The sequence below is a fragment of the Gopherus flavomarginatus genome, chromosome 2 (genome assembly GCF_025201925.1).
Source record: "Gopherus flavomarginatus isolate rGopFla2 chromosome 2, rGopFla2.mat.asm, whole genome shotgun sequence".
NCBI lineage: Eukaryota > Metazoa > Chordata > Testudines > Testudinidae > Gopherus > Gopherus flavomarginatus.
In genome coordinates, this window is record NC_066618.1 from 112,050,619 (window position 1) to 112,064,046 (window position 13,428).

The 13,428-nt window shown below is 41.3% G+C and overlaps 1 protein-coding gene across 11 annotated transcripts in view; it reads left to right on the forward strand.

The window, feature by feature from the left end:
• Positions 1-13,428, forward strand: part of FHOD3 (formin homology 2 domain containing 3) — a 657,808-nt gene that overhangs the window by 548,590 nt on the left and 95,790 nt on the right. For all 11 annotated transcript variants that reach the window (XM_050937644.1, XM_050937645.1, XM_050937647.1 and 8 more), the window contains one exon: positions 5,050-5,208. In XM_050937644.1, coding sequence (XP_050793601.1) covers positions 5,050-5,208 — 159 coding nt within the window. The remainder of the gene's footprint in view (positions 1-5,049; positions 5,209-13,428) is intronic.

Sequence of the window (13,428 nt, forward strand, 5' to 3'; positions counted from 1 at the left end):
CCCTACACAAACTTCCCTGTCCTCCATGTGCTTCCAGGTGCTTTGGCGCAGCGTCTACTCTTTGGCTGGCAAGATGAATCAGCAGGTTTCTTTGAAACCAGTGTAGCCTTGAATTGTGAAGAGTAATTTAGATGATGACTTTTCTCTTAGAGGTTAATCTTGGAGTCTCCAAGAGAAAAGTGCTCATCTAAATCACTCTTCAGAATTCAAGGCTGCACTGACTTCAAAGAAACCTGCTGACTCATCTTCTCTACTGCTGTGTCAAAGCACCTACCAGTACATAGAGGGCAGGGATTTCTCTGCATGAGAGATTACAAGTTTAACTTCCATTATGTCCCTTCAGTAGTACAAGATTGGAGTTTCATTATCATTGCACAGAAGATTGCACTGATTTTTTTTAAGACTTACTGTTTTAATGGACAACCTTTGGATAAGCCTGGTAAAATGTTGATGTATAGCCAAACTTTTGAAGCCTTCTTGTCTCTTTCTCTATAATCCAATATCTTTCCTTCCACTCAACCAGACCCTTTTCCTTTCCCATTTTCATCCAGACCACTTTAACATCTTTGATATGAATCCCAGTAATGTTTTGTGTTAGTGCCCTGACTTTCTTCTCTTCCTCTGAGTACAATGAGTCTCTTGGGCTCTGCCTGATCTTTTGGGCTGCACCTTGTGACTTCTGTTCTCTGTGAGCCTGATCCAGCTCCCAGTGAAGTCAGTGGCAAACAGGGCCAGCTCTAGCCATTTCGCTGCCCCATGCACGCCGCTCACTGGTCCCGCTGCTCCGGTGGACCTCCCACAGGCGTGCCTGCAGATGCTCCACCGGAGCCGCGGGACCAGTGGACCCTCCGCAGGGACGCCTGCGGGAGCTCCACCGGAGCTGCCTGCCACCCTCCTGGCAACCGGCAGAGCCCCCCCCACGGCATGCCGCCCCAAGCACACGCTTGGCGCGCTGGGGCCTGGAGCCAGCCCTGGTGGCAAGAGTCCTATGAATTTCAGTGTGCATTGGCTCAGGCCTTATCTCACCGCCACCCCTGATGGTGGTCTTGCCTCTTAAATCCCTGTCTTCTGTGTGTCCAGTCCAAGATCTGTCCTATTTCCCATCTTCGCCTTCTGACAAATCTAAGTTGGGGGGAGTGAGGGCCCCTCTTCTTTGTTCATGCTAGTTGTTGTCTTCAAATCACAAATACCCTGCATCTTCTGTGAGTCACAAGTATCACAGATTATTGACTCCAGGAAACCTGGATCATGTAATGAAGAACAAGAACTAGCCCAACAAAGATTTTCAGACTTCTGAGACTCCCCACAGGTTAGAGGGAATATCATCAAACCTGTGGAGGGCAGGTAGAGCAGATCTTAGATAAAGTAAGAGTAATTAAAGAGACATAACTGAATCTGTAACAAAAAAATAATAATACATGCACGCATGTTTACATCCTCCCCCCTCAGGTTTGCTTTGGTGATTGTGCTCAAATTAGCCCAGCTCTGCCTTTTTCCAGACCAGTTTGTCAATTTCCAGTGAGAACACATCACATTGTGCCTATCTCCTAGTGTCCAATCTGGTCTACTGCACAATAGTGTAAGTCAAGAGGTGCTACAAATTCCGTTGGTTCTCCTAAAAACAGAATACAGAGTAATAAATAAAAGTCCAATCAGTCAGATTTCAATGCAGTAGGTGTAGTCAGTTGCTGATCAGATGAATTGTTCAGAAAATTGTGAGAGAGACTAAAATTAAGATCAGAAGAGAGGATGAGGTATGGATTTTTTGGCTCCGTCTTACCAGATATGCTCCTTGATCCAGCTGCAACCAATTTTACTCCTGTTTCTAATCCTTAACTATGATTTCCACAAAACACAGCTATAAACAGCCACTTCCTGGTGCTAGCTCACAAGAAGTTTTTCATTAAACACAATAGACTACAACAAAATAAAATAAAATATACCTCAGGTAGCTGAATGTAACATGTGGCGACATTTGTGATTTCTGGCAGAAAACTGGTAACATAATGGAGAAAACTACTACATGATTACACGAATCACAGCATCCTCCACTGCAGACAGTTTATTTGTGGGACTAGAGGGCTGTGACCGCTTGTTAGCAGGCATAAAGAGCGAGATCAGATTTCCTCACTGGGCAAGTCTGAAGATTTCTTCCCCTCTTAAACTGCCAAACCAGGCAGATATATTGGCATGGTGGTTCAAAGTATTTATTTTTCTGTGCGGAGAGATGAAAACAAATGCACCTTTGCTGTGTTAAATTATGTTATCATGCAACCCTGCTGCTGTCTGCAGTGCATAGTTTAGAAATTATGTTTTTACTGGCTCATTTCCTATTGGATAGGGCTGAATTTACTGTTCCTGGAGCCTGAGAAACCAGCAGAGAGTAAAGACTAAGGAATATATTCTCATCTGCGTGTACAAGGATATCCCTTGCATGTGCATAACTTCAGTGAAGGCTGAGGGAAATTACACGTGTGGGCTGGGATTTCCAAAGGCGTGTAAGGGAGTTAGAGCTCCAAATCCCATTCAGTTCCTTTTGAAATCCTAATAATCCTTCTTAATCAAGATAGAAATAAATGGGATGCTCTAACTGCTTTCTCACAATTGGAGGACAATGCAATATCCTCCATGTAACTGATGCAGAGTCAGGTGAATCAAATTGTCTTGCTAATTTAAATGCTGCACATGCAGGGGTTACGTTTTTGGGAAGAAGCTATTTTTGTCTTCATGTTAAATAATATAAAAGTACTTGCTTGCAAGGCAATTGGAAAAATCGTATTAAATTTGACTTCTTCGGTATTACCCATAATAAATAATTTGGTACAGTGAAATACAAGTTAGAAAATAGCTGTTTACAAAAGGGTTAGTATGACTGAGACTCAAGAGGAAGTGATCTTAGGTGAACACAGCTTTATTTTTATGTGGTGTTGGCCACTTACTGTGTTCCTGGAAAATTGATTAATGGCCCTGAAGCTGGAAATCACTGCTTTAGGGGAAAGTGTATATCACAATGTGCTTAAATTAGATCCTCCATAAAAAGACTATCCTGTCACACTAGTGAGGGAAGAGGTCAAGAGTGGTTTTAGGGTGTTTTTGGCAAATGTCATGAAGAAAACGAATATGGCAAAATAGAGCTAGAAGATTGAAAGCAAAGTTCACTTTTGGTCATCTAAAAATGTATGTTGGGCCTTGTCTGCATACACAGATGTTGTATCTCATTAACTATACTATACCATTATGACATCCTGACTGTGGACCCAGTTATACTGGTGTAAAAGTGCTTATACCATTAATAGCTATTCTCTTACAAGAAGACAAATAAGCTATAGTGGTAAAAGGCATCTTTACTGCATTCACATTAAAAGAGTCATACAGTTAACAGAAATAGTTATACCAGTATGAAAATGTGTGTAAGCCAGCCTTTAGAACAATTATGATCAAGTTGAGGCTTTGGCACAAGCTCCAAGTAATGCCAGAACTTAGCTGCATTAACCTGAGAGCAGGCCAGGAAACAGGTTGAGACTCAGGTAGTAACAATCTGGTTCCTAGTTCCCCCTTTGATCCAAAAGGGAAATAATCTGCCCCAGCTTTATACCACGCACAAATTACTACTTCTTCCTCACAGGCACAGCTGTGTGAGCTGACATGCTGATGGGTGGATCTAGAGCTTAAAGTTAAGTACATGCTTAAGTGCTTTTGCTGAATAGGGGCTTCAGACTTTAACTCAAATCCCTAAATTTGATCCAGCTATGGATCTGAACAGCATCTTCCCACCTCATATTTGTATGCTAGCAAAGAAGGAGGAAAAGAAAGAATTAGGCTTACAAAGTCCAGTGTGTAACAGAGTCCTACATCATATGCCATATTCAGTTACATCCTTAGCTTTCCAAAAAAGGCACCTTCCAATGCAGTGTGATAAGAAAATAAAAGATACGTTGCCTAAATGAAAACCATGCTGAAAATTTTATAATTCCCCTATACGTGTTTTGCAAATCAGTTTACTTAGTTGGCTAGGCATTTTTGTCACTGTTGGGTGTGGAGAATGTTTGTTTTTTACATTTTTATAAAAAAAAAATACATGACTGAGATCCGTAAAAAGATATTGTTATTAATATTTTTCACTTTCATTATCTGTATTGTCATTATTATCTAACACACTTCACTGGATGATCTCAAAGCCCTTGGTACATATTAAGGACTAGCGTATAGCTGGCCCTATAGGGAAGTGCAAAGGAGATCAGAGAGCAAAAGTATGTCCACACCTGCTCAGGGATCAGCCACAGTACTCTGACCACAATGGATGGGATGGTGTTATTCCTTCACCAGCCACAGGGCAGAACGCAGTGCAGGCAGGACACATGCTGCATCTCCAAAAAGGAAGTGTTGGAGCCCCTTCTGAGAGCAATCATGGAACCATTGTCTACCTTTGTTTTCTAACATAATAGAGCCATTCTGAATCAAGCCAGGCAGATCTATGAGATAGGTAAGTATTACTGTCTCCCTTCTACAAATAGGTCAACTGAGGTAAAGGTTAAGTAACATATCCAAGGTCACATAGCCAGTCAGGAACAGAACCCAGGAGCCCTGCTTCCCAGTTCCCTATTCTAACCGCTCGTACACACTTCTGCTGAGCGGTTCTGCAAATTCTAGCAGTTTCTGGTGACATTTAATTTCTATTAGCTGGAGACAGCTATCACTTTATACTGGTAACATGAAACTTGATCTAAAAATTTTGAATCCATCCCAAATTTCTGTACTCCCAAGCCTCATAGCTAAAAGTACATAATATAGTTATCTTGTCTAGTTATAAGACTAATTTCTGCCTTTTAGTTTAAACTCAGACAACCCCCACTGACTTCTACTGTCATTTACTTGCATGCATCCCCAGTGAATTTACCCTATATTTTGCTTATAGATGCACTCGTTTTTATTGTCAGTGTTGCTACTATTACATAAGTTCAAGTCATTGAAGACCGATGTAAATTTTTGCTTTGTATTATCAGAGAATTGTATCAAAGTTAATTTTCTTATCTTTACCTGTTTACCAAGAAAACTGCTGCAGATGGAAAGAGACAAGAGATCATTGTGCTGGACTCAAAACGAAGCAACGCTATTAATATTGGATTGACAGTGTTACCTCCGCCAAGGACCATCAAGACTGCTATTTTGAACTTTGATGAATATGCCTTAAACAAGGAGGGAATAGAGGTAAGAAGGGATAGTCCAGTATGGTCAGGGTTAAATTGTGAGCATATAATTTTGCCCAAGTATTATATATACTGTCGTTCATCGCTGTGTAATGAAAAAATCTTTGTGCCTTATTTTCATCCTTGGGGGCTGACATTAGTTATATGTACCTGTGGGTTCTTGTATTCAATCCTCCATCTTTATTACTCAAAGACTGATTTTTTTTAAAAACTTAAGTCCCAAAAGTTTGGCTTCTAAATCCATATTTAGTATTTTCAGACGTGCAGAGTACTTTAAACTCCAGTTGGTATCCCGTGGAAACTGCAGGTGCTCTGCCTCTCTGAACATCAGGCTGTTTATTAAGTGTCATTCTGTGCTTAACTTTTAAGAAAATGTGAATCTAAATTCCTGTTGAGATTTTCAGGGTGGTAGCAGTCAGATATCTTTCTTTGTGTATGCTCTCAAAGTTTAATTTCAGTTTCTTTAAGTTATTAAAAATCCTAAATACAGTTCATCAGACATATATATTAAATGTCAAACACTTGCACATCCAAGTATCTACAAGGAATAAATTCACAGTTCCTAGAACTGTTGGAAACTGTACAAGGTTAATAAAGTTCATGCCTGGTTTGCTATTGCAGTTCTAGATTGTATATCAAATGGAAAACAAATGCAATGGCGGGTTGTCCTCAGAATAGCATCTCTGTGTTACTGTTGTTTGAAGTAAGCCAGTTGGTAAAAAGATTACAGATGATGTAATTTTTACCATTACATGTTTGACTTTTCAGATCTCCTTACCGATTCCAAGATGAGCTCTGTTTGTTATTCTTTTATCAAAACGTTGTTCCTCTATGAAGTCTAAAAAGAAACTGCTGCTACTATTTTTTAATTTTGATTTAAAAAAAAAGTAAACATTTTTACTAAACCTGTACAATTACAGTAAGAGTAATCTGCATGCTTGAAGACCTGGTCTAAAATCTCAATCAATACCTGACTGAATATGTCATTTGCAGATCATTTTCCAATATTTTAGTTTTATATTTTTCTTTTGCCCTCATCCTCCTCCCCATATTTAGGAAACAAGGAAAAGTTAAAAGCAAGATAATATGGAAACAGAGCTGCAAACAGTTAAATGCAAAAAAGAAAAAAAAACCTGTTATGTTTTAACTTAATGCCAGGGCCTGATCTTCCTCTGGTGGAATACTAGTACTTCCCAGTGACACATTTACTTTCCTCCCATAGTACGTTGCTCATATCCTGCAGGTGAATAATCAGGCCTTTAGTAATTATGACTCTAGAGAGGGACCAAAACAGAATGCGTAGCAAAGATGTTAACAATCTAGTATGCATCTTCTCCCTTAAATTTCTACCTCCCCTAGCAGACTCAGCACCTCACCTGCTGTTCTGGACACCTCACCTTTCCAACCTGTGCGACCTACTGTTGAGGCTACCCTAGCCACTTGCCAGGATAGTGAGTGCCTGCACCATCTCCACCCTTTCTGGGTAGCCGTTTCACTGGCTGCACCCTGATTGATGCGAGATTTACATCATTTCTTTTTAAAATATACTACAAAATAGGGCAGATTGCAAAGTGAAGCACTCACAAGTCAGGAAATGACATATTGTTGCCTACACAACCTTCACTTTTCTCCTGATTCATAGGCATTCAGGTATAGTCTCCTGTGACATGGCCACATACTATTTTTTCACACAGGACCACTACCTCATTCAGGGCTCAAACAGCAATATGCTGAGTATTGTGCCCCTATTTCAGCAAAGACTTAAGCTTGAAGTTAAGAATGTGAGTACTCCCATTGACTGCAGTGGAACTACTCATGTGCTTAAAGATGATAACATGCTTTAAGTGCTTTGCTGCATCTGAGACAGAGTGCTTAGTACCCTACAGGACTGAACCCAGTGCAGAGGTTGGATGGTGCTCAGTGAGCAACAGCTATTCAGTATTTCTTTTTCTCCTCATTTTAAATGGGTGGCCACGGTTTTTTTTGTGTTTGTTTTTTTTTTTTTTACTGCACCATCTGAAACCTGCACTGAATAAGAAGGTTTTTTATTTCCTTTCTGTGGCAGTCCTTTGTAATAGCTGAGTATCACACAACCATTTAATGAATTCATCCTCACAGCACCTTGGTGATGTACAGAAATATTAAGACACCCATTTCACAGATGTATTATGTACTGAACTGAGGTATCAAGAGAGTGTACATGTATGGCTTGCCCTGTGGGCTGGAGAGCCTGAGGCTAAGTGAACCCTGATTACAGGATGGGCCCACATGAGTGATTCCTTTGTAAAAGGAGTCTTTAGCTGTGTTTGCAGAGACTACAGGATTGCGAAGGCTCCCACAGGGTCCTGTGTCAGCAGAGGAGGGGAAGGAAAGGAAACTGCAGGGAAGAGAGTGAGGAAGAATACCTCTCCTGACACACAGTCCTGGGAGAGACCCTGATTAAAAAGCAGAGAAGGGACTGAAAATCTCTCCAGGCAGGAAGACACCCTGAGTAACCAGGGAAGTGACTAGGTTCCCCTACCAGCCCCAGGGCAAAGGGTGTACATGCCTATTGTAACTGCTGTCAAGCCCCACAAGGGGGCAGCAGGCTGACCCAAAGACTGGCCATGGAAGAGCCCCAGAGAGGGCAGAAGGCTTTTGTTTCTCACAACATTTTGTGAATTTTAGTTGGAACAGTTGGGAACCCAGAAGGGGTGGACTAAAAACAATGACCTGGCTGGAGGGCCAAGTCATCTGGCAGACTCTCCACTACAGTGCCAGAGGAACCGTCAGCAGGTGATGCTAACCTAGTGAGAGAGCAGCTACGCCATGCCGGGCCACAAGGGGATGACTAGGAGTAAGCAACTACCGTGCCACCGAAAGTAATGAGTGACTTGCCCAAAGTCATATAAGCAGCAATGGAACACAGATATCTTGGATCTCAGTCCAGTGAATTAACTTCAAGTTCATTTTCCTTCTTCCATGAGAGACCCTCTATTTATATCAGTCTGGGAAAGGGAAAAAGTGCTAGATGAGTGGACCAATGGGGTTATAGTGAAGATACCAAAGAAAGGAACTCTCAGTGATTGTATTAACTGGCATGGTATCACACTTTTATCTGTTCCAACCAAAGTATTGTGTAAGATCATAGTCCAGCATACATCAGAAGCAGTTGATAGCATTTTCAGAAAAGAGCAAGCTGGTTTTTAGAAAGAGCGTGGATGCACAGACTAGATCTTCACTCTACGAAACTTAATAGAACAGTGCTTAGAATGGCAACAGCAACTCTACATAAATTTCATAGATTTTGAGAAGGCTTTTGATAGCATTCACAGGACCAGCATATGGCACATTCTGCGGGCATATGGAATCCCTCTCCAACATCATCAAAAGCTTATTTTTTAAGTTTACATACAGTGTTGATCACAGTGAGCTTGGTTTTGAAATCAAAACAGGAGTATGTCAGGGGTGTGTCATGTCCGCAATCCTCTTCAACATTGCCATCAACTGGGTAATGCAGCGTACAACACAAGACATGCCAAGAGGCATTAAATGGACACTCTTCTCATTCCTTGAAGACCTAGACTTCGCAGATGATGTCGCTCTCCTATCACATACCTTACACCATATACAAGAAAAAACAGCTCAACGCATTCAGCCAGCAAATTGGACTGAAAATCAACACAATAAGACAGATATCATGGCCTTTAATATTGCCTCACCATCACCAGTACAGATAGAGGATTATGTTCTCACCAGTGTAGAAACATTCACATACTTGGGCAACACCATCAGCCAGGACGGTGGAACAAGCCAGGACATCCGGGACAAAATCAGTAAAGCCAGGAACACCCTCAGGAGCTTAAATACAGTCTGCAAATCATCAAAATACACCACCAATACCAAATTCAAGATTTATCAGAGCTGAGTACTTTCAATGCTACTTTATAGTGCAGAATGCTGGGGAGCGAGAAAGTATGACATGTCAAAACTGTCTTCATTCCATACAACCTATCTCAGAAAAATTCTCCATATCATTTGGCCCTGAACAATCTCAAACCAAGATCTATTGACACAGTGCAGCCAAGAGGATCTGAGCACCATCATTGCCAGGAGGTGTTGGAGGTGGATTGATCATGTGCTTTGGATGGAAACGGATTCTATCACCAGAGTAGCAATAAGATAGACACCTGAAGGCAAGTAAAAATGACGCTGCCCGAAAACAACATGGCGAAGAGCTGTGGAAGCCGAGCTGAAAAACCTGGGGCACAGGTGGGGAACCGTTGAAAGACTTGCCAAAAACAGACAGGAGTGGAAGAGCTTCATCACTACCCTAAACGCCAGAGATGTAATAGGAACATGATGATGATGATTAGAGACCTACACTACACACTACGTAATTTACAATGAATGAGACAGTGATTCTATGGACAACAGTTTCCTTCACAGCACTGCATATCACATCTGCAGTGAACAAAGCCAATCAGTTCTCTCCATAATGCTGTTTCGTCCCTAGCCAAGCTATATCTTGAATGAGGTAGGGTTCATGTGGGGGAAAAATAGTTTATGATCATTTAATAACAGATCTTATTGTAATGGATACTCAGACTAAGGCAGAGCTAATTTTGCACAAATCACCTCCACATTTTAATTTCCTGAGTTCTGAGTGCTTTGCTTTGCAATCTTACCATTCTTGTGACATAGGTTTGGGGATTTTTAATGGAATTGCCTACATTTTTAAATAAGAAAACATAGAAATTCCACTATGATCAACTATTTGTTAAATAGCTGTAGATTGCTCTGTACTGTGGTATTCATGCAATCCATGTGGCCTCCTTCTATACACAACTTTCCAGATTATTTAGAAGAAGCCAGGATTCCTTTGGACCCTTTGCTTACCTCCTTACTTTGTATTATACACACTCACATGTTGTATGGAAGGAAGAATCCCGTCGTCTCTGCTTTTCACCTTCATTAATTGTAGATAAAAGCACTGCGTGGCCTACAAATTTTCCCAATCAACACACTCCTGTTCAAGCCCAACAGAATGCTGACTGACCATTAAGAGATTGCAAACTCCAGTCATGCACAAAATACAATTGTTAAAATCATATAACTTTGACAAATGATAGTCAACTTTCACCGGCATTTTGAAAAGCCCATCTGCAATTTAGGGACTCTTTCCCTGCCAGATTTCAAGTGTTTGCCATCTGTCCCTGCTGTGCTAGAGTTGTTCATAAAAAAAGTTGCCAACAGAACTTTTTAAGGGATAACATTTATTTCCCCCTGCTATCTTTGTTCTTTTGCTCCCACGTCTGCCAAATTCTGAAATAAAGTTGAAGATTGAAAAAGTTATAAGCAATGGAAAATGAGCCTTTAAAATGAAATGTCTAAAATCTTAAATATAGGCATTGCTATATGCTCTACCTATGGTATTACAAGTTACTGTCTTTTGTGTTTAGTTTGCCAGACTGTAATGGAGACTGCTCACTCAGTTTGCCAGTGAAAATGTCAACTCTGCACTGGTAATCATAGTTCCAGCCACCATCTCTCTCATTTTTGTTGGGTGCAGTAATAGTCCTTCAAAGTTTGTACCACTTATCAGTGTGTCAACACGCTCTGTATTTCTGCACGACAGATTTGAGCCTGTTCTCTCGTTGCTTTGTTTTTCTGCTTAGCCATGCCATGCAAAATGTGCAAAATTAAGCCCTTACTGTTGTAGCAAACTGAACAGCTGCCAAAGAATCAAGGAGTACATTTTGTACATAAGAATTTTAGCTTTCTCCGTTTCCCTATAGACAGTTCATGTAAGGAAGCTACTGCTAAAATGGTGTGGAAAGTTTCACAAAAGAACAAGGGTTGAGAACCTCATACCCCTTGCAGTCCTGTAAGCCAGGTAAACAGACTGGCATGACATGAGCCAAAGCCCCGTATCCAGAGAATTCCTCCAGCACAGACAATGTGATAGAGTGCTCTAAGGCTACTTTCTAAGGACTCCTCACAAGCCCCAAACTAGGGGCTGTGCTAGGGGCAGGGTAGGAGAGGTATGTTGGGGTAGGGAACCCGGGATGCATAATGCAGCTCTAAAGCCTATAGAGCAGCCCAAGGAGGCAGATGTGACTCAAGCTGTGTATATTTTGCCAGGGTCCTCTTGACCCCTCCCCAGAGCAGCCCACGATTACTCTCCTCTCCCTGCGCTGTGAGGTCTATGCTGCGCCTCTAAGGGCTTATCTTCCCAGCATTGTTTGCTCAAGGTATAATTGGAGTGCTGTCCCTAAACCAGCTCCAACCACACACAATAATCACTAGTTCAAAAACTCAATTGTTGGTGATGCTTGAGGTAGTAATGCAGTGGGAATATAGTTACAGGCTACAACTCAAGTTAGCACAGCTCATCAGATGGTGATTCAATCACTCTGCGCTGCTAATCCAATCACTTGTGCGCAGCTCCAGTGTTGCTTCGCAGTGTGGCCACTCGTCTTTGCTGCAATAAAACACACACGGATGACTCAAGGTTGTGGGGCTCGGGCTGGACGGCTGTAAAATTGCAGTGTAGGCGATCAGGTTCTGCTGGAGCCGAGGGTCCCAGAGCTATTTTTAGCAGTGTAGTGCCATGCTGCCTCCCCACTGCTGAAATCTTACCCATACACAGGGAAAGGCTTCCTCAGCAGGGAACTGCCAGAGACTTTCTCCACTGCCTCCCCCTCGCCAGAGCCTTCACTGCTGCAAGTAGCTAAAAACGACAGTACGGGCACAGCCTGCCTTTCACTTTGATGTGTAGCAAAATGTAGCCTACACACTTTAAGAAAGGCTTCACCACCATAATATTGTACGGTAGAACTGGGAGTCATCATTTTGCAGGTCCTGTAGTATAGGCTGCTGAGGGAGCTGTGGGTCTGTCGTGCTTTTGAAGTGATAGTGCTGTATGTTAGCATGCATAGGAAACTGGCAGAATTTTGTTTTGTGGCATTCTTCTATTTCTTTTGTCCTCCTGGGTTCCCATAATGAAGACATAATTTTAGCATTAGAAGGGTCTTCTATTGATGATCTGGATGTAGATGTAGCCCACAGGAGTAATATATTCCAAGGGTTAAGCTGAAATCAGATACACGTGGGAGCCATTAAAAAACCCTCTGAGGGTGGCATCATATAAATCAGAAGAGTTGGCAGATTTATGTAAAATATGACTGTGAAAAACCTTTTTGGATTATAAACAGCCAGAACCAAAATCAAAAGGCAAAAATTAAGTTTTTTCTCCAGCTTTACACTGTCAAATAAAAACAAATCTTGCTATCCCTGTGACTTTTTACTCGAAGTGCATAATGGAGATAGGCAGAAAAAAGAGTGGCTGTATGTAGTGTACTTAAAGCCTATGAGCTTGGAGTAGTTAGTTACTGAGAATTGTAAAAAAGAGAGACAAAGAGGCATTGCTTGATTTTAAGCAAGCAGATGTATTAAATTTAGTATGTAGAGGATTAACTGGTAGGGCCATACTTTCACAGGAGGACCCAACAGGTCCTCCTGCAAAAATGCACCCTTTTCCAATGAATCCACATAAAACGGTGAGTCATCTTTTAGTTGCCACACTGGTTGTGCTTTCTTTTGAAAGTCTGGCACTCAATATATCCAATCAAGTTTGGACTACTTGCAGAGCAATGTGCTATTTATTCACTGTAAGTGAGAGTGGCAGTCTTGGCTCTTTATGAGATAAGCTTAAAGTCTACTCTGTGTGTGCCCAGTATGTGATTTTAGCAGATCCATCTGAAGGACAAGTTAAAAAAACACACACAAAAAAAAGTCAACCACAACACTTATTGGTACTCATCCTCAATGAAGGCAATCAGTGATTCTGCTTGGAAAGTGCTACTTATTATGAGTAAGGGAAGCAGAATCAGACCCAAATTGTACACCTAAGGAGGCTTGTATCGCACATGTAAGCGTGACTAATTTAACTGAATGGAAAGTGGACTGAAGGGGTTGAGGTGGGCTGTTGTGCCTTGGAATACAGGAGCACAGTGTATGTATCTAAGGTTCTAGATTATGATGATTTATTGTGTAAGTTATATATTGGTAGTTTTAGCCTTCATCAGGTTAAAATTATTTGAAATTAAATTGAGGGAAATTCTTTTTTTCAAAAGCACCTAAGTCCCATTTTCAAAAGCAACTAAATCCTTTCATCAAACATGACTTGGGTATATAGGAGCCTAGTTTTAAATTTAAATTTAAATTCAATGAATAGTTG